The following is a 22210-nucleotide window of genomic DNA, read 5'->3' on the forward strand; positions in this document are numbered from 1 at the left end:
CTACGATCCGGTAAGACGTGCCGCATGCCAGCACCCAACATCGCTAACCAAATTATTTCCCCAGCCAGAAAGTGGCAAGACGCACAAAGAATGAGGCAACATTATGCACATGCACGTGTTCGTTTAGTATACATATGTGTGCGTTGCAGCTGCAAATGAAAGTCCTTTCCACCAAAATTTTGTTAGTTTTTGTGTGTCTTTCCCGCTTGAGATAAGATACATACATATTTGTCACCCCCAAAGACATAGAGTTTATGCAAACGTTTGACTTTTAGTCAAACTTTTGATTCATTAAGTGGGGAGAGAGGAGTGGTACAGAGGGGTGGCAAGCCCCAACCCGAAATAGACTTAATCGTAGGCAGCAGTGGAAAATGTGGGCCAACAATTTTTTGACATTTACAAACGAATAGGCAACGCACGAGAGAGAGTGCTGCAGTTGCAGCTGAGGCTGCAGGGCATAAATAAGATATTTTCCCTAAGAATCCCCAAGCACAGCACAGCCCAGCTCTTCTTCTCCCGCTCAGACGAGAACCAGTACCAGGCATAGACTCCATTATTTCTGTCTTTCATTTCCAGTAGCGTCAGTGTGTGTGTGGCACAATGGAAATGTTGCTGCTGCAGCTGCTGAGGGGCACGAATGCACACTCCCGACAATCCAGAGAAAAGGAAAATTCATATTTCACAAATGCTACAAAAACAAAACATGAAAGGAACTAGCCGAGGCTTTAGATGCCCTTTAAGGGTATCCAAAGAATTAAAAGTGGAAGAAAAAGAGACATTCGACTCTGTTTTTGTTTCGTTTTCTTTTCGATCACTCTCAGCTTTTGCGTAAGCCTGTGTGTGCTTGTGCTTGAGAGAAAAGCTCTGCAAAGAGATAAAGCTGGTTTGATCGAGCGGCTTGTGTATCTCTCTCGCTCAGACACACATGCATCTGTTTAAGTTGTTGTTGTGAGACTAGGCACATTCGGGTGTGCGCTCGGCCCAATCAGCCGAAAGAGAGTGCACATGTTCGTGCATGCTTGGTTTTTTTTCGTCTACTTTATCAGTGTGCACTATCAGTCGACTCTGTAAGCTCTGCAATATAATAATAATCCTACTGATGTAAGGGTATACAAACGGAGGGGGTTTCTCCTCCCAACAAACATTTTTGTGACAATGCACGAAGAGTTGAGTAGTGGCGCTCAACCCCTAGGCAGAGCCCAGATCCCACAACCCTCTCTCTCTCGCTGTCTCTCTCAAAAGCCGATAACTGACAATGCCCAAAAGGATTTTTTTTACTTTTCCCTGTTCCAGTTTTGTCATATTTTTTGTATATTCTGTGGAGCTGTCAGAGAGAAAACTGTTGGTGCGTTGGCCAGCCAGCCAGCCATCGGGTGTGGGCGGCGAAGGCAAGGTCTTTCGTTGAGAATATTTCTCTTTGCATATTTCAATGTATTATTCGCTGGCGAAAAACTTGACTGGTGTTTGCATCCCCTTGGATGTGCATTTTTAATGTGCATTCGTGCTTTTGTGTCGAAAATTCATCCTCCTACTCCAGCTCCAGCTACGGCTCTTCTTTGGTCCAATCTCATCTCATCTGGGGGGCGGCCTCAGGCCATCTCCAAACGACCAAACGACCAAACGACTGACCGCAATGGCTGCCTAGGCTAAGAAGCCTTTCACTGTACTTGTCGCTCTCTCTTCCATCTCTCTCACTCTCTCTCGTCGTGTCCCGATAAACTATGCCAAAAGTCTGCGGTTGGCAGCTGGTCCAGTGGTCCGGTCATCGACCACTGCCACCGCGCCATGGCCGCCGCGAACAAGTGAACACACGCTGCCACACTGCCACACAGCCACAGCCTCCCAATCGGAGTTAGTGTCGGTGTCGGTGTCAGTGTCGGTGCCGCTGCCGGTGCCCACTGCCACATATTTCATTTTCGAATGTGCTGGACCCTGATCCTGAGCCTGAGCATGAGCCTGGCCCATCCTGAATAGCGTCATTTCTAATGTTTATGGCCATTCGCGGGGCCTCTCAAATCTATAGGCATCTGCACTGGCAGAAACGGGAGGTTCTAAGATTATTTAGCTAGACAAAAAAAGGGCCCTCTTCAGTGCAGAATGCTGACCTATATTTGGGAAAAAATTCAGGATGAAAGATGCTCGTCAGACCCGGAATATGTTCAAGTCAAGCCTCTTTGGTGTGCCTATTCCTGCCTGGTGTAAGCTAATCAAACTAAAAAATTGTCCGAGTACTCGAATTTCCACCCAGCTTCGAGTTCGAGTATTATCTTTGGGAAAACTCACTTTCTTTTAGAGTTTTTGGCTGCGCAAAAAGGTAAAAAGCCCCATTTGGCGGAGAGTGTCGGTTGAGTGGCGCAAAAATAAAATTGCAAACAACCCGATCCGTGGATTTTGAGAGTTTGGGAAAGTGTGCGACACTTTTACGACTTGGCGAGTCGAAACTTTTATGCCAACGTTGCTCCTAGCGATAAGGCATCCCTCAGCCCCAACTTCGAAACTCTATTCAATCCGATGGACCGCCCCAAAGTCCAGCACTGGAAAGCACTTGACTTTGACACTCTTTAAACAATTGACGGGGGGGCTTGGGGAGCGGAAGTGGAAGTGGGTTTGGGGCGTGCGTAAGAGAGAGAGAGAGAGCTGTGACATCGAATCTGAAGAGATAAGCGCTCGGGCCGAGAGCACAGCAAAAGCAAAAGCACAAGCAGAGGGCTGGGTCAGCAATGTCGAAAAGTTTGCCGCTTAGGACATTGTCCGTGGACACCTTCTGCACGGAGGAGCCACCTCCACCGCCACCTTCAAGGCGGCATTCTCCATTCCATCCATTCGAGGAGGGAAATCATAAATTTCTGAAGAGCAGAGACAAAAGCAAGAAATAACTCAAGTCGATTGCAATGCACTCTGCCATTCAAATGACCGAATGGAAAATGGCAGAAGAGCAAAACAGCGAATAATAGAAGTTTCTGCGAGGACTTCTGGCGACTGCTGGCGACTGCTTCCAAGGACGAACACGAGATTAAATGAAAAGACCTTCAAAGCAGACGTTTTCCTGCCGCTGACGGCGGCGTCATTAGCAACCACAGGATCTTCCGTAAGCCGTGGCCCACACACACATACAAAAACAGTGCAACAACAAGTGCAAAATATGTAATCTCTATGCGGGCGGTGTGCAGCGGGCCAGTGTTCCCAGACGCTGATGCGGATGCGGATTATTTGGCACATCTGTGCGCGCCGCTTTACCAATGTGCTGGGCCGTTTGTCCTCCCAGAGGATTTGCAGAGGTCTGCACACATCTGTCTGTCCGTCTGTCACATCTGGGATTTACCTGTAAAGAGGACCTATCAGCCAGGGTACACTCGCGGGGATGTACCTCAATCGTTCGACGGCTTAAAGAATTATGATAGCAAATATTCTGGCTAGTGCTTAGCTTCCGTAAAGAACAAAGTTTTGTAACCCATAAACGAATAGAGCAACTCCTTACAGGGTATCCGCCTGGTCGTATGCCTACAGTTACTACAGTATTTATATTCAAAAAGGGAGCTTAGCAACCATTCGGCTTTTGTTGTTTTATGTTGTTGATTCGTTATATCTCTCTCTCTCTCTCACCCACCTTCTCTCTGGGGCCAAGGTAAGCGGTTTTTGGCTTTAATTGCATTAATTGATTAAAGCCAGGTCTATTGTTTTTCCCTTCCCTTCAGGAAACCGCACGTTTCACCATCATAAATAGAATACACAAAATACATATGTATTTATACATATGTCGGTTTTAAATGGTCATTTGTCAGTATTCAGTTTGAAGTTTCAACCGTTATTGGTTTTCCTTTATACAGAGAAAGCAAAGAGTGAGTTCCTCCCTGGTGTTGCTCTCTCGCGGTTGAGAGAAGGACGGAGAGAGATGCTCAGTTGCGCTTCGGCTATGTTCGGCTGCCTTCCTCTCTCTCTCTCTCTCGGCTCTTCTGGGATCGGTACCGAGATAGAGCTATATATTATTATAAAGAATAACGGCCATCAAAGTAACGGATATACAAGAAAATACTATGCACAATCAGGGAACCGAAGATCATCTATATTAACATCTGCGTTAGGCAAGGATTCTATATCTTTTAATTTATAACAAATTTCTCCCAAAACGTTTAGTAGGTTTCAGAATAGGCTATTAAGTATTTTTCAATGTTTCCTTCCCATTTTTTAATCGGGATTTTAGTATTTTTTGTATGAACAATATCCAAACAACCCACACAAAACCCTTACATACCGATTTTCATCAGTACCTGCTAGTAGTATTTAATTTATAGTACACCTAAAGACGGTATAGTTAGACGATTCTTTATGCATCAGATCTTTGAAGGAAAAACTTGTTAGCTTCTGAAGATAAGCCTTATCCACTATAAACAATCCACAAGCAATATCAATATCGACTATAGCTACTACAGCACGAAGGGTATTCGTCAAAAGTTTTTTTCCGCAGATAGTTTTCCTGCGGCATATAGTTTTTCCTTTGTTATACATTTCCATATACTCGTATATGTACGTATGTATGTATGTACATTTGTACATAATTCAATGCAGGCCAACGTTGTTAAAATCATAAAAAATGCAGATGAAAGCCGCCAACAAATAACCAAAAACGGGTAACTGGAGAGGGGGGAAAACAGCTCTATGGAAAATGCGATATGTGTATGTACATATGTGCAAATGTCATGGGATTTGGTAAACTGAAACACAACTGAAAAAAAACACTGAACAAACAAAGCAAAACGAATTTCATTTTCAATTTGTTAAATATTTATTACACTCGTGCAACACACGTGTAGCCGAAATGGCTCTCCTCTCTGTGGTGCCTAGTGCTCTCAAATTAACAAAATACCTAAAACAATTCCGGACGAGATGGGCCTAATAGTCCCCGAATGTCACGTAAACGGAAAAGGGAGAAGGGAGAACGTGTGCCCTCTCCCTCGCGCCGGAGAATGTATTATTAAGAAACCATTTGGCTATAATCTTTGCCGGGAATGGCCAGGACAACGACAACGATGATGCTAATGATGATGCTGATGATGGCGATAGGCGACAGAGTAGTGTCCATTTACCTATCGGCAGCACAGTGGGGCCTCTACCTTACATTGGGGCATGTAGTATGGGGCACACGTGTCAATGGCTTTCTCTCGGAATTGAAAAACAGCAGGAACAGCAAATAGCAGCAACAATGGCAGTTTCCAAATGAAAATTGTTAATAATATTTACTATATCATATGAATTTCTTACAACTCTTTTTCATATCCTGCAACGCTGTAATGGAATGGAACAATAACAACACAATCTGTGGCATGTGGCACACACACACACACACACAAAAATTGTTAATCATTGCGGAAATTGTGTCATAAATGATTTAATTGGAAATTTACTCTTTTCGTCGAAATGCCGCCTGGATCTCATCACGATGTTATTTTTTTGGCCCACTCGCTCTTTTTATACCCTTCATCTCTGTTCTCATTTCTGGCTCTCTCTCTCATCGAACTGCAACGAAATGCACAACAAATGTGAATAATTTAAAACAATGCCCTCACTCCATGCCTGCACCACACCACACCCGCCCCCACCACCCCATCAATCCCTGTCCCACGGCACTGCTCCCATTAACCCGATTGAACCCCCTTTAAACCACTCTCATCCCCTCGACTCGTCTGGTTCAATGGCATTCTTGGCTATTTGCATTTGATTTGCATTGCCTGGAACCAACATACAATTGGCCCCAACGCCCCCTCAAAACTCCATCGCCTTTCAATTGGACCTGGACTCTGGACTCTGGACCTGGACCCGGCACTGGCTCTGTCTCTGTCTCTGGACGGTGTTCCACCTTTGCTTTTGTTACCTCCATTGCTCCATGATGTCGTTCCCAATCATCAATTTTCGGAATGTCACTGCCAATTACACCTTTTCAATATTTGTGCACTGCCGCCGCCGCCGTCGCCGTCGCCGCCGCCATCAACGGTTGAACTTTTTGCTTCACGTTTTTTCCAACCTTTTTTCGCCCGAATTTTTGCTGCTGGCAGTGTCGGAAACTACAAATCAACCAGGAAAAACGGCAACCATCGAGATGTACGCGCCCAGCTCGTATAATGACACCGTCACCGGCGAGACGCTGTCCAGCGTTTCGGAGAAGAGCGAGTCCTACTCGAATGAGGGCGGCAGCCAGCCGGAATATATTGTGAGTACACCACCGGAGTCCCCTCCACCGTATACATACATATATATAGACCCAGACCCAGCCCACAAAACTATTTTTTAGTTCCATTTTTTCCAAGGGGCGGGGGGGGAGGGGATGCATGAATATGCAATTTGTGAATGGAACAAAAAAAGGGGAAAAGCAAAATATGAAAAAGAATTCTGTCATTTTTAGGCAGTTTCTCCATGATGCCGAAATGGATGTCCTGCTGAGAGGCAGGAGCGTGCCTTAAAAGGGGTTAAAGGAGTGCCATCTTTCGAGTTGGTTGCGCCACTGGCTTTTAAGCTATTACCAATGCTCGAGATGAAAGATTCAAGGACCAACGGCAGGAAGTGGCAGGCCAGAGAGCCACAGAAGGAGAGCCCAGCGAGCCGGAAACGGAAGCGGCATGCCTCGACGTCGTCGGCGCTAAGACGTCGTGATTAATTACGCGACGTTGATGATGATGATAATGATGAGCCCCCCGAGAGTGGACCAACTCCGTGAAGAACCAGACAACGACGCAGCTTTCGGCTGCTCCAAACAAATCGTTTCAAATTATTAAAATCATTTATTATCGCCCGTAATCTTGCAGCGGCAGGAAAACCGCAGAAACTGCCTCGAAAACCCACCGCCAAAAGCTAAAGCAAAAGAGCTTGAAACTGGGGGTCTGGCGGAATGGGGGTCCACGATTTGGGCCCGATTTGGCGCCTGAAAAGTATGCAAACTGCGTTAACTGCGACCGCGCATGTTATAAATCAGACAGATCCCGGCCGAATGCCATGCCCGATCCCTTAGTATCCTCCGCCGTCGTCCTTGCTGCTGTTCCGTGTGTCGCCGCTGTCATTGCGGCTGTCAATTACGGGCCAACGACTTTCAACGCCTTTTTGCCCAGAAACTAAATGCCACAAGGCAAAATGTGTGGAGTAATTACGGGGCATTACTCAAACGGGGAATGGGAATATAATATATCTATATACCACGCATACAATACATCTCTCACACTCTATATTTCTCTTCTCTCCACCCTCTCTCTCTGTGCTCAGGATGAGGCACGCAAGAAGGCTGCATCAACGTATCTGGTGGAGGGTGCGGATATGCCACCGCCCAGATATCAAAAGGATGGCACACTGCCAGTATTATATCCGAACAATATTGGTAAGTCAATGGAAATACCGCCAGCGAAAAAAAATACGCTGTAGATAATTAACTTTTGAGCAAAACAAAGTTCGTGAGTTGTGCACATCAATGCAGAGCCCCTGACCCCTGACCCCTCCTACCACCCCCCGCTCATTCCGACCGACCACTCGTTTCGGCTTGATTTTTATGCCACGATTGCAGCGCAATCAAAGCAAATGTAAGAGAGTGAAAAAAGGGGCAGGATGGGAGCGGCGATGGCCAGATGCCCTTTGCCGAAGTATTGAAAAAGAGCAGGAATCAAAGGATCTAGTTCTTAGAATTCCTCCATATACATAGGAGACATGCACTGAGAGAAAAAGGGCATGGTAACAAGAAACATACCCATATTTCTCTTAAACATTCGGTTTTTAAATATAAATGTATTTAAAAGTCTTTTTAATGTGGGAAATATGAAAGGCTTAAACTTAAAATAATCGGCAATCGGAGCCGTATCTCCTTTTTCTTCAGATTTAAGCTCGAAGGACACATGGACTGCATTCCGAGGATCCGAAATATATATTTCTTGAGTGTTACCTTCAGACAAAGCGCACAACTTTTCGAAAGGGTATCCGACTGAAACGAAAATCGCAAAAACTGAATAGGATGAAATACCAAAATACCAAAAAAAATACAGATAAATAAACCGAAACCGAAACAGGACCGAGGAATCGAAGAAAGAGTTGGCCCAGAGTGTGTGGGGAGGGGAAGGGGATGGGGAAAGGGGGTATGATGAAAATTCAATTTCAGCACAGCATCTCCATCTTAATTGTAATTGAGCAGCAAAGTTTTTGTCAGAGTCTTGATTTTCAATTGATGTATGCCTCTTCTCTCTCTCTCTCTCGCTCTCTCTGAGAGTGTGTGTGTGTGTGGGTCTCGGCCACATGCCTCGCAGGCAGATGCTACCAAATCACGTTCATGTCTGCGCTAATTTAAGGAAAAAGCAACACACATCTTTCAAAGTTCGGGAATTTAAGAAAAGCACAAATGGAAATGAAAGAATAATAGCCGAAGAGCCAGCAGACAGACACCTACCCATCGAAGAAAGATCCCCCCACATTCTGCATGTAAAATCAATGGAAAAGCTGAGGGCCAGGGGCAGGGAGCAGAGCAAAAGACGACGGAAAGTAAAGACAAAGATAGACATCTCGGCGGGTGCCACAAGAAGTAGCAAGAATTGAATGCATTTGAAATGCAAAAGCGTAGAAATAATAAAAATACATTAGCTGCAGAAAAACTTATCCCCAACGGGAGACCCCATGCCGTAAGCCAAGGGGGGATGAGTTTAGGGCGGGGTGGCGTACAAAACACAATTACCTTATGTCAACGAAATGGAAAAGAAATTTCCCTGGCCAGAGAACGGTACAACTGGAGGAGAATAAGAGAGATACTCTACGAGCAGTCGCTAGGAAATTCCCGCAAATAGATAGCCGAAGTGCGTGCGGTACACCTCTTCTCACGAAAACTTTCTGAGGCGACACGCATAATTATGTATGTGTATGTATGTGTGTGCGCTCTTTCTTCTTGCAAGAGAGAAAAACAGGGCAGGCGAAGAACAGAAAGAAAGGAAAACACGCCATAGGAGAAATCAGACTCACACACACACACACACACACGCACAAAAAAGGAAAGCAAAATAGAACAAGGGAGAAAGTACGAGAGCAACTTTTTTTGTGTCCTCGATGCATTTGATACCCTTGCAAGCTCCAATGTCTCTTTGATGGATATCTATGTACATACATGTGTACTTAGATGAGCTTCATTCCTGTGCTATGTATTTGATATACATATGTATGTAGCTTCTCATCCTTGATATGTTCACATATGCATTGCTGATTGATCAGGTTCTTCGAAATTTCCCATAAGCGAAGGGATACATAAGTATGTACCATGTATTGGCCGCTAGATTTACAGAACAATGCTTAAATATATCAATTCAGTGGTAAAACAGCGATTCGAATGTTTCTTTACATCTGTGTCAATAAATATGAATACTATGAATATATCTACATAGATACTATGAATATGAAATATTTACTAACCAAAGAACGTTACGTTTACATTCTCTTTGAATAATTTAATTTTTTACAATGGAAAAAAATACCCACAAGCCTGGCGAACACTTTTAAAAAATATACACAAAAAATTGGGGTTTAGAAGATATATTTCGCAGAAAAATACAACTGATTGGTAAAATTGAGAGTCACGCGTGTTCATGGTGGCTGGAACAGGGAATTGTGATATTACTGATATTGAATCGTGAATAGTCAACCTAAGACTGGACTATGGAGGCCCGATTTCAATCAGATCTCTACAAATTATAACCACAAAATCGATAGAAATCGGATTTTGTGTTGGTAAAAAGCATAATACTCTTTGCGAGGGTATAAACCACTGCAAAAACAAAACAGAATGAAAGAAAGAAGCATAAAAAGCACCAAAAAAGGCAGATAGACAGAGGGGGAGATAGAGAGAGAGAGAGAGGGACAAAGGGGGGTGGAGGATAGCGAGGGAAGTGCAAAAGAATCCCCCACGTGGCACAAAAAATTAAAATGCTTGCCGGAAGCTGAATCTCAAACAAGAGAGCGCCCAAGGCTGTTGTTTCAAGCGTGCAGATTGGGGAGCGGGAAAAAGAGGGTACAGGAGTAGGAGGGGGAGGAAGAGCAGGAGCTGCCGCTGTGGCATGCCAGGCACATAAGCTTAAGGGGGCGTGCCGGTCGGTCGGTGGCTGGCTGGGTGTGGGCGGGGGGGCAAGCGGAAATTGTTTTTGTTAGTTGGCGTCAAATATCTTTTTTTTTTTATCTGCCATCGTTGTTTTTGTTGGATGGGATATTTTTGTGAATATAAATTTTGGGAAGCCGCTGAGCGGCTGCCCCCGCCCTCCTCTCCTCTCCTCCTTTGCCCCAGAAACGGGGAGCTGCAAATGCATTTATCCAAAAACAAAACAAAAAGGGAAGAGAAAATGGAAAACCGAGGCAGTTGCACCGCACTTTTAATGAGATACTTTTCCACGCGCTGCCTTGTTAATGAGCAGACACGAACGTGCCGTCAGATGTGGCAACGAGAACGGGGGTAGGGGGTGGGTGGTGTTGGGCGAGGCAACAAGTCAACTAAATCTGTGACTCCGTTGTGACCTTGCGCCTTCCGCCTCGCTATCTCTAAGGAGTGCCTCTGCTTTTGTTTTTCTGGGTTTTCTGGGTTTTCTGGGTTTTCTGGGTTTTCTGGTTTTCCCCGAATGTTATTAATAACAAATGAACGAAAAGAATGAAATGTGGGGCTATTCCCCATCGCGTCCCTGACCCTCGCAACAATTATCCAACAAAAGCTGGCATCTTGGGGGAAAAGAAGAGATCCATTGCTTTGTTTCGTATTCGTTTGTTTTGCGCTGATCGAAAAATCAATAATTCATGGCTCACACATACACGCACACATGCACATATGCAAAAGTAAGCAAGCCACAAGATGAACATGGCCCAAAAGGAGCTTACGGTCGGGTCCTCCCTTCGATTTGTCGCCGCCACCGCAGCTTCTGCTCGAACTTTTGGCAAACGAAATTATTGTTGCCTACTTTTGCGGGCAGCCCGAACAACAGGAAATTCAGCTCCCTATCTACAGGAGTCCATCCTCCCCCCCGTCTGTCTTTGGAAGTGGAGTGTGCCTTGTTCTATTTTGGAAAATTACAATCAAATTTGTTACGTTTGCGGGTTAAACGCCCATCCGTATGACAGCATCTCACTTGCGGTGGCAGGCAGGCAGCAGCAGCATCTCCGTGATGTGGCTACAACTCCTAGTGGAACGATGTGTTGTGCGGCAGGGCGACGTGGGAATATGTGTGTATGTCGGAGCAATTTGTCACGCCCCAGAAAAAGGTGGCAGCAGCCGCCACAGCAGCCAGCAGTCATGGCCAGCCAGAAAGACTCCATTGACATTTGCATATTTATTGGGAAGGCTTATCAGGCAGTGGCCTACACCCATGCACCCACACTCGCAGCCCCCACTCGTATCCATTGCAATTAATGGCCTTCGCTTTCAGTTTCTTTCCAAACGTTTGCACATGAAATCGGGCAGAACCAAGCAGCAAAGTGTTGCATCTACATTGAATATGTGTACACTGCTGTGCTAAAGTACGACTACGATGGAGCATCTTGCCATTGAAAGAAATTTTTGAATTCAATGGGTAAGCCTCGCACATGACACGGCTCGTTGGTTCTGGACTCGAGACACACAAGCGAATGCACTATGGTCCGAACGACCACTTTTGTTGGCCAAAATTAATAACTCCCGAACGGAACAAGATTTTTTCATTTAGTTTTTTGTATTGGATATATATAATCAATAAGAAATGGATTTAAGAAAAAAAATGGGTGTGGCAACGCCCCTTTTTTTAATAATGCATATTTAAATTTTTAGTTATAGTGAAAAAAAGTATTAAGCATATTTTATTTAAGAAAACGGCGTTGCACGACTAAAAAAAATTTTGATTTAAATAAAAATAAAATCGTTTAAAGGTTTCCGTAAATTATTGCCGAAATCCTTGTCTAGAAGCAAGGTTAACGCCTCGTTAAGTGAGATATGTGCCGGCTTTCCGACTGGGTCCTGTACAGCCTTACGAACTTAGTTAGCATATTTGGACATAAAGATAAATGTATTGAAAAAAAGGCTTGTGGCCAATCCACATATTTTCGTTCAAACATCTTTGAATTTTACCGGCATTTGTTCCGGTATGTTGCCAAACGGTAACAAATTTTCTTGCTGGTATCTTCAAAAGCTTTATTAATTTCATATGATATGTCGCGTTAAGATCCGTTTTCAAATAATTGATAATTTTACCCTTCTCTGAATTCCATTCGGCAAACAAATCTGCATTTTCGAATTTGAGGTTATGCTCTATTAATGCAAATTCCAAGAATTGTGGTAAAAAGTGGCATATCTAACTATATACATTTCAAAAAGAATTTATTAATCTACGACACAGAAAAGGTTTCAGGGTGGGACTAGGTAGGACTCACTTTGTACACCTTTTCAAAAATTAGTTTTCATTACAAGTTGGCACATGTTGAAGGCCTCACTTTAACCTTCAATTACGAAGACATCACAACTACTAGAGACAGTTAAAAACTCAAAACACGTAGTAAGAACCCGACAGATTAAGATTCATCAAAAAAATTTAATCACGTCTTGGCGTTTTTCAATTTTTGAGATATCTAAAGTGGTTATTAATTTGCCACTTTTTCCCTTCACGTGCTTTACTATAAAAACAGTTGGGTTGCACAGCTGATTTTGCGAATGTGGCGCCATCTATGGAAATTTCTGGTACGCAGATTTAATGGTCGATCTTTTTCTAATGCAGAGCGATCAAAACCAGGTTTCAGTTTTGACTTTGAAAAATTAGGTTTTGGCCAACAAAAGTGGTCGTTCGGACCATAGTGGAATGCTTCGAAAGCGAAAGCTCAATAGTTTCAAAAACAACATACATTGCGTGTGAATGAATTTTTCTTAGCGGTTCCTTAGTACTAAAAAAGCCTGCTCACCGCTGATCTATGTAAATCTATTAGTTTTTAAGGGAAATTAATGAAAAAGAGAACATTTTGAGGCAGATCTCAATCTCAAGTTCTTATAATCCGAATTTATAATGATTATAACCTCTTAGAACCGATAATAAGTGCCGCATTTGATACATTTTCACCTCAAATGAAATTTCGATTGATATTACCCATCCTTTCTGAGCGTTTCTTCACTATTTGAGGGTTTAGAAACATTTTTTCACTCAGTGTAGATATTTACGAGTACGAGTACGTGCCGGGGTGTACTTTTGAATGTGGAATCTTCCGGCACATCTCCTCCGAATGCCAATACATAAAATCTGTCATTGGCAGTTTTAAAAATTCGAAATTGAATTTTCGTTTTGCCTCTTGCCACCATTTGCGGTCCAGAGATAGAGAGGGTCCGTGCACCGCTTAAGGCCGCAATCAAAGCTTAAGTACTCGGCCAGCAAAAACGATGTGGGGGGGGGAGGAAAATATACAAAAAATAATCAACAGCCCCATTCGAGGGGGGGTTGAAATGCTCCCTTCGACAAGTGGAGTACAAAAAACTGACAGAAATGAATTTTAAAGGTAGCTTTTAAGCCCTATATTAACTGGAAATACATTCTCTTTATCCCTTTACTCTGTGTTTTTCTGTTTCCAGTGAATGCCTGCACTTTGCCACATCCGAGGCACAACAATGGGAACGCCACCGCCATCCACATGAGCCGGGATGATCAGATGCTAATCAGCAAGGGCATTTATATACCGTCCCCGTCGCCAGCGCTGCCGCCAGATGGCTCCTACTATAACATGAACAGCGACAGATATCTGTCCTATCCGCCGATGGTGAGTGCCACAGAACCTATGCTCCTCCTACTCCCCCTCGATACAGGGATCAATGAACCGCCCATGGGGCGGAGTGGCACCCCAAACGGGGTGGGGCTGGTAGGAGTTGGCTAAGACCCAAGCTTAACCAAACAGCTGCTGCAGTGGCAGTGGCAGTGGCATCAGCAGCGGAAAGCTTAATTGCCCGCATCTGCAGCTACCTTCTATGATCCGTGGCCATCTTCCCCCCACCACGCCCCACCCGTGGATTATTTCGCTCAATTAACCCAAGTTTTATAGAGGAAGACTTGGCATTTTGCATCCTGCCATGCGATGCCTTGCGAAGGGGGTGGGGGTGTCCATAAATACATGGTATCGATCAGGGAGTGTGCCACTGCTGTGGCATGGGGAGGCATCTGCCACACCATATCGCTTGCTGTGGCATTTAACGCGCTTCGACTTTTATAATCCCCAGCTTCAGATTCATCTTCTCTGCAACAGCAACAGCAGCAGCAGCAGCAGCAGCAACAGAGTAAAGACAAATGACAAACTTAAAAGCATTATAAGTAAGCTCCTCCCAGCCGGAGTTCAGCTCCAGCCCACGACGGCCAAAAAGTAAACAGCATTTCCCAAAGATAATTTAATATTGCGCATACGCAGCGTGTGGCAGTCAAAGGATAAGGCATGCCATAGAGGGCCAGCGGTATGTCAGCAACCATCAGCCAAAGGGACACGAACACCCACATGTTATGTCCACACATTCGATACCTTCTTTGGGTCCTGCTGTCGCATTGCAAGCCAATATAAATTCCACAGAAAATTTCACAATAAACATGAGAAAATCAATTTTAGGAATTTATGTATTGACTTTTCCTGGCCCCAAGATTTCTACTTCGCCCGCCGCCCATTTTTCTCTCATGATGATGACTTCTGGCACTAAAGGGGTGCAAATGCGACAGCATAAGACGACACGCGATGGGGGGATGACAGTCAGCCGCTGTCCTGCGATGTCCTGGGATGTCCTGCTATGTCCTGCGTGGTCGTTTCCATTTATGTGTCGTATCAACTGTGGCACTGTCTCTGTCGCTGTCGCTGGCTCTGGCGCTCAATAATTGTATAAATTAGATGACGGAGAAGCAGAGGGGGAAAACTGCAGATGCCACATGGCAGATGGCAGCAGTGGCATGCCACATGGGACACACACATTACACACGCTTTAACTTGGCTAATATAATAATATTTATGCTTTAGCAGTCGACCACACTCGAATTTATGGGCCTTCTACGATTTGTTATTCAATTGTGTCCCAGTTTCAGTTTCAATTCCCATTCGGGATCCCCCTGCCCCCATCCTGTCCCAGAGCGAGAGATCGCACTATTAAATGATGTGGCCAAAAGTGTCCTTTCAGTGGTCCTTCCTTTTCGGCCAACGGACTTGCGGGACTGTATGGGGACTCTAAACCTTTTGTTTGCGGTTTTTAGTCAACGAGGGAGAAAAATTCAATTTCGGTTTAGTTTGGTCAACAATGACACTCCACTATATATATATATATATATATATTTCTCTGTGTGTGGGCCACTTCACATAGCTGGAAGGTCCTTCCGCACATAAGAAATGCTTTGTGTGGAAGCCAAATTGAATTATTTGATAAACATCATTAGAAAAATTACAAAATATACTAGAGAGGGAGAGAGAGAGTGGCAGCATGGTGCCGAGAGGGTGGGGCAGCCAGCCAGCGGTTTGGCCAAAAACATTTGGCCCAGCACTAAATTACTTTTCGAAGAGCAGCTGTCTTCTCTGTGTGTATCCCTGTCGTATGGCCAGTAAATGAATAAGGACAATTTATAACAGTAAATCAAATTAAATTTCAATTGGAAAACTTGACAAAATACACCCCCCCCCCACACACACACAGAGAGCGGGAAAAACAAAAGAAAAGCCCCCCAAATGGCAATCCAACAAAAGTTTTGAGAATTGTTTTCCACACGACAAGGGGGAGGGAGGGAGGCAGCTGGGAGCCGTGCCCATCCATTGCCCGGGAGACCGCAATCGAATTATTCGTATCAATCGTATCAATTTCATCGTTTGATTGAGAGCGTCCTCCTTTCAACTGAATTTTCCATTTATGATGGCCAAATGAATGAACGAATGAACGGGTCCTAAAGCAAGTGAGTCCTTAATTAACTGTCGAAGAATGCCACTGACTACTGACTGCTGACAGAGATTGAATTACCAATGAAACATTGCATAGATATTCAAAGACTGTGCCAATCGATCAATGCTAAACTTTACACTTCCTGGCAGCATAGTCCATTCCCATAGGCACTGAGCAAAAAATGGCATAGTAAAAAGTAGCCCTATATTCGGTTTATAAATAATAACATAGTGGCATTAAATAGAATTAACTTTGATTTAAATAAACAGTCCCTTAAATATGGTCCATCTTTGAAGTGAGGTCAAGACCCCACAGATCACTTGGGCCTGCTGTTGGTCCCTTGTGGTGCCACTCCTTTCCTCTGCCTGTCCCGTGGGGATCAACTTATTGCGGTTTAGGGGCCATCCCCACCAGTGGTTTGAATGTAACATATTTTGACACAATCCCTGGTTTGGTTTCGGATAGATCCGAAATATCTGTGTTCCAAGGGCCGGGACGTCCCGGTCATATCGATCGCGAGAATTTGCAGGTGATCGTTTGCCGCCATTGCCGGTTAACAACCTGCACGTAGCCAAAGGCATTAAACCATCTAAATATGAAACACTTTAAAAAATAATTAATAAATAATAAAGTACATATTTTTTTGGAAATTTATATAATTAATACGCACAAAATAATCAATTTTAATACGAAATATATTTGTTTTAAATTTGTATTATATTTCGATAAAATATTTTCCCTCTCGTTGCAAAATTAAATGGCATAAATATTTTATTCTGGGCGTTTACATTTTCCATCTTTCGTCTTAGTTTCCATTTGAACCCCACAATCAGACAGCAACAGGGCGAGAGAGGTCACAAAAATTGGCCCCCGAAACTAAATGCAATTTAAAACAAGTTGTGGTCACACCCCCCCGTCTTTCAGGGCACCCCCTGGACACCCATCCAGTTGTTGGGAGGAGTATTGTGTTTCAAACCATCTTGTAACTATTTAAGCGGCAATTTGTGGACGTGGACTTCATCTGTAGTAGTACGTAGTACGTGCATTCACATGTGGAGGAGCACACAGCCGCTGTCGGGGTACGGGGAGTACGAGCAGCAAGGATGAGCAGCACGGGTCAGCACCCTGAAGGGTGCGGGTCTGTGTCCGGGTCTGGGCTCTGTCCCTGACTCTCGTTGGACAACTTAACTACGGTTCACTTTGTTAAGTTGAGTTTTGCACAGTTTTAAATTCAATTAGTTGTTGCGTGCCACTCCCCGACCCGCCCCTGCCAGACAGCACCCATTGTCTGAAATTCTGTGACTGTGGAATCTGGGAAATGTCAGCTACAGCAGCAGCAGTAGCAGCAGTAGCAGCAGCAGTTTCCAACCAACCATCCGACATTCGTCAGATACTTTACGCATTCGAGATACAAAATTGTTTGGGTTCTTTTTTTTTCTGCTTTAAAATTCATGGAGGAGCGAGTAAGTGGCACAGCAGCTGATGCGACGATTAAATAAATAAGGGGATCCCACATCCACTTCCCTAGCAGGGCTCTCTGTACCATAATTTAATTTCCACCCAACGCCGCACACCCGCTCCGCATTTGTAACTGTAGCTGGAGCTGGAGCTGTATCTGTGGATATTCTTCATAGAGTTTGGCGCCGCTCGAGTTTAGGGGCTTAATGCGGAAAGTTTTGCGCTCTTTTTATGTGGCGCTTGTGCTCGAGAGTGTGTCGAGTGCCCCCGATGCCAATTGGTTATTCTATTTACACAAAATGAACTTCTCGCCAGAGCCCACAATAGCAACAGCAATAATGAGGCACGGACACGGACACAAACCACCCCGGAGCCTGGCAGCCGACCTACAAACATGGAGAATTAGCGAACGCGGCATACAAAAGCCTTTAAATGGCCAAAAGTTTCGGCCAAAACCCCTTTACAGTGGCAGGGTCCCTGTCCCCAAACTACCCACAGGACATAAGAAAACCCGTCCTCCCAACTCCAGCCTCGGCTCAAAGTTTTGGTTAAAGACAATTTAACTTTGCAAACTGATACAAAATGTCCGCCCGTAGGTCCCTCCAGCCCTGCGCCATGTTAATCAGTGCTGAATGTGGCTCTAATGTGTTGTTCAGAGCGCAGCACCGCGGTATCGCTGCTCCTCCCTCCAGGATAATCCTTGTCCTGGCGGCTGGTGGCTGGTGGCTGGCGGCTGGCGGCTAGCGGCATCCGTTCTTCAATAGATACTACAATTGAAGGTGCCACGCAAGGGTGTTCGATTCACTTTGCTCTTGTTAATATTCCAATTAGGTGCACAAGTTGAGAGAGTTTTGCAACTGGAAACTTGAAAACTGCTACGTGGCCTCGCGTGGGGGTAAACTTCTTGCACGGCTGCTCGTCGGTCAGGGTCCTGGAGGAAGGTGCTGCTGCCAACATGACAAAGTGTCATGTCAATTGAACTAGAAATCCACTCGTAGACAGTTCATTTCTATCTTTTTCATGCTTCTGCCCCTCTCCCGCGCACAGCCAAACAGGCAAGCCAACAAGCAGCAGCAATGAAATACTAGTCTCCTAGTTTTTCCTCGGAAAAGTTTGCAGGAAGTTATGCTTTCCACAATTCTTTGTGTTGGGCTGAAAAGCTGTCATAATTATGGCATCGTTAGAGTCAATTTTTGCCTGAGTTCACGGACTTTTGAATCATACAAAAGCAAACAAAATAGCACGGGGCAAGCACTAGTCAGAGGATGGATACTCTAACGATAGAAAGAATTGTGTGCTCCCATAGCTCGTGCACATTACAGACGTAGCTGGACTGACTCCAGTCCGATCACTCGCTGCTCTCTTCGTTTTCTGGTGCTCTCCCGGCACTCTTAGAACCCTCGCAGCTTGTGCTCTCAGCAAGAGGTGGTCCGCCCCCGCAAAAAACTCTCTTTTATGGTCTAATTTTTCTCAGCTCAACAGAATACTTCGTTCTTTCTCTCATCAAACACCTAAAAGCGCTCGTAGTAGAACTGAGCGTAAAATAACACCCGAAGGAGAGTTGGCGGACCACCGCTTATCTCTACTCGATCTTTGACTTAAAAGCACAAACAAAATTTACCTTGTTTTCTTGCACAAGAAAACTTGAACAAATCTTTATGATACCTTCAATAGCAAAATCATTTTGATGCAATAACGAAAAATCAATTAAAACCAGAAGCTCTCGTCTCTCTTTTTCCATAGCCGCTTTGATTCAATGGGGGAAGAGCATTTGGGTTCTATTTATGATAGAAATTGAAAGCATCTGCATAAAATTATAATAATTTCGAAAAGTCTAATATTATTTATTCAAATTGATTAATTTATGGCAGCCATTAATAGATTAAAATACACAAATATTCACATGGTAATGTTAGTGCATAAGTGGTTTTATTTTCAACATACGTATTTTCCGCTTTAGAGAATATGTTTTGTTTACTCATTTCGATACACTCCGAGTATTGCAACGTATTTCAGCTCCTACTTAGGCGGAAAAACTGTTCTTGTTTGCGCTTTTCATTGTTTCATATCTCGGGCGACAGTTTAATGGGAAAACTTTTGCCCTCTCACTCTATCTCTCTCTCTCTGTCTCTTCCTCCACTCCTTTCGCAAGCCGTTAAGCCAACAAGGAGAGAGAGAAAGAGAGAGCGTTGCGCCCTAAGCCTAAGTCCCCCCCTTGTGCCACACTTAATGCATCCTAGCTAAAGCTGTGCTTTGTTAATTTTTTTGTAGGAATATCCAGCAGCCCTGGACTTCAGCGCCGCCCCACCGATGTCCATGGCCCATCTGCAGCCCATTACAGTGACGTCACAGGCGGCGGCGCTCCTGGCCAGCAATGGCGGAGCGACGCTCATCGGTAACGGAACGGCCGGAGGCTCGGGCACTCTGAGACGGGGCATACTGCGCGGTGTACCACAGCCGGATGTCACCCACCACACGACGGCGGTCAGTGGCAGTCCCATGCAGATGCTGCACGACCTGCATCCTGTCAATCTGAGCGCCACCACCCTCACCACGAGCACCATGCTCAACGGCAGCATGACGACGGCTGCGGCCACGAGCACGCTGCCCCGCCAGCCCCACGGCATCCTCAAGGATCCGAACCGCAGCAAGCAGCATCAGCATCAGCAGCAGCAGCAGCAGCAGCTCCAGCAGCAGCACCATCTGCAGCAGCAACATCAACAGCACCAGCATCAGCAGCTTCTGAACGCCAGCCTAGTGGGCGTGGGTGTGCCCGTCTCCGCGCCCATGGGCAGCCTGCAGATACTCAATCTGCCAGCGCAGGGCGGTGGAATGGGCAGCAACCTGCTGATGACCACCAGCGCCACCTACGACCCCACGGGAGCGGCCATGAGCAGCTTCAACGGGGGAGCCGCCGTCTCTGCTGCCTCCGCCAGTGGCATCCCAGTGGCCTACACGGATGCGGACGGGCATCTCGTATAGCTGTAGGCTGGGGCTGGTGTCACAATCGCCACCAGCAGGAGCGGCAGCGGCAGTCCGCCTGAGTCCCGGTACTAGTGCCCCAAACGAGGAACGGGGGCACGGGCACACAGCTTTGAAGTTAACCTATCGTCAACCTACCTAACATATACAGAATATATATCTAAGCGATGTAGTTTAGGAGCTTTCTCTTCGGGTGGGGTCCAGTGTCTCCGCGTAGTCCCTGGCTCCAGGCAGCGGTTGTCCATCCCTGTCCATCCTAGAGGCCAGGACAGCTCTAACGTTCCTTCCATTACCTTATTCAAATCAGCCAACGAATTAGTTTATGTAAATTTTATCCAAATTTTTGTTACTCTCTTTTTTCGTTAAAGCCCCAGCAGCCCAGACCAGCCCCAACACCCCGCCCACTCAATGGTTGGGTGTTTATTTAGATAAGGAAAGCGGCGGCAGCATGGGTGGGGGTGGCATTTGGGAGTGAGCATAATTTTGCAGAGAGTTTTACTAATTAGCCGGCAGCAGGAATAACAAAAACGCTCAACAGAGAGGCGCAAAGGCAGTGGCAGTGGTAGTGGCAGCACCAAAGGGGCAGGAGGGAAGTGAAAATAATTTGAAATTTTCTTTAGTGGAACGCGAAACGGTCCAAAGCCGTTTGACAGCTCCCTGGGGCGTGCTCGGGGCTCAAGTCGACTGGGCACGTGATTGCCCTGGACGAACGGCAAACAGTAGAAGCAGAAGCAGCATCGGCATCGGCATCGGCACCGGTGCCGGCCATGGTCGCCAAAAGTTGAAGGTTGACAGCCGCTAGCTGGGCTGCTCCCCTGCTCCTGAAAAATATTGACAGGCCGCCTCTCTTGACTAGACGGACACCCTGGCGAAACAGGATTCACAGAGTTCACAGAGTTGAACAGGAATGTTGTTTGTAGTAAAAGTTTCTGGTTCAAAATCCTAGACAACAAGGCGGCTTCCCTCTATTCATCTTCTGAAATATAAAGAAAAATAAAGATTTAATATCTTTCTCTATATTTTGATATTACATTATTATCAGTTCATATATAAAAGGTAAAAGGTATATTCCCCTTTTATCCAATTGCCGTTGAAGAAATGTTGAAGAAGGTTGTAGGAGTGTAGGAGCCTTGAAATTCATTATTCAGACTCTTCTGTAAACACATTCATGGCAAAAGATACTTATATCCCAGATACCCAGATGGAAAGGCTCCTCTGCCACGCCTTCAGTCACACACAGAAGCATTCTCTGGGTCTATCCTTCAGAAGGCATTCATCGAGTACTAGTCGGAGTGGAGTGGAGTGGCTTTTGCAGCACATAAACAGTTTTCATTTGCCACTCGTCGCAGTTCAGCGAGCGTGACATGGGGAGAATCCTTGGATGTGGATGTGGGAGTGGAAGTGGGAAGTGGGAAGTGGAATTGGGAATGGGAATGGGGAAGGGGAAACTAGAATTAGAACTGAGAATCGGAATCGGAATGGGAATGTGCACAACGACGCCCATTAGCTGTGGCATTGAAGACAATCTGAGAATTTCTTGGACCCGTTTGGAGCCTTGTTGAGGCGAAAGCATAAAACACACGCTGTCTGCTCTTCCTTCTTGAATGCCAGTTGCTTTGGCTTTGACTTTGGCTTTGGCTTTGTAGCTCTCGAGATCTCCAAGCATCGGGGATAATTGCTTCAGCTCCAGCTCCAGCTCCAGTTCCAATTACAACTCCTTGAAACATAGAGATAGAGCGAGTGTGTGTGGATTTTAATATTCATTTAGATGTAATTGCTGGAGCGGGATCTCAATGCAGCTCCTCCCACTTCTGCGGTGGATTAGCACAAATGAATAACTGCTCTCTGTTCTGATTTGGGGGAATTTTAAGATGGTGGGCCAGA

General features: G+C 45.3%; 1 protein-coding gene across 3 annotated transcripts in view; it reads left to right on the forward strand.

Annotated features, from left to right (window-relative positions):
• Positions 1-21729, forward strand: part of LOC6592474 (nephrin) — a 60841-nt gene extending 39112 nt beyond the window's left edge. For all 3 annotated transcript variants that reach the window (XM_026986405.1, XM_026986406.1, XM_026986407.1), the window contains 4 exons: positions 6051-6205; positions 7249-7360; positions 13568-13752; positions 19616-21729. In XM_026986405.1, the coding sequence (XP_026842206.1) occupies positions 6051-6205; positions 7249-7360; positions 13568-13752; positions 19616-20326 (1163 nt within the window). In that variant the 3' untranslated portion in view covers positions 20327-21729. The remainder of the gene's footprint in view (positions 1-6050; positions 6206-7248; positions 7361-13567; positions 13753-19615) is intronic.
• The last annotated feature ends 481 nt before the right edge of the window (positions 21730-22210 follow it).

Source organism: Drosophila persimilis, unplaced genomic scaffold, assembly GCF_003286085.1.
Source record: "Drosophila persimilis strain 14011-0111.01,24,50 unplaced genomic scaffold, DperRS2 tig00000002-arrow-pilon, whole genome shotgun sequence".
NCBI lineage: Eukaryota > Metazoa > Arthropoda > Insecta > Diptera > Drosophilidae > Drosophila > Drosophila persimilis.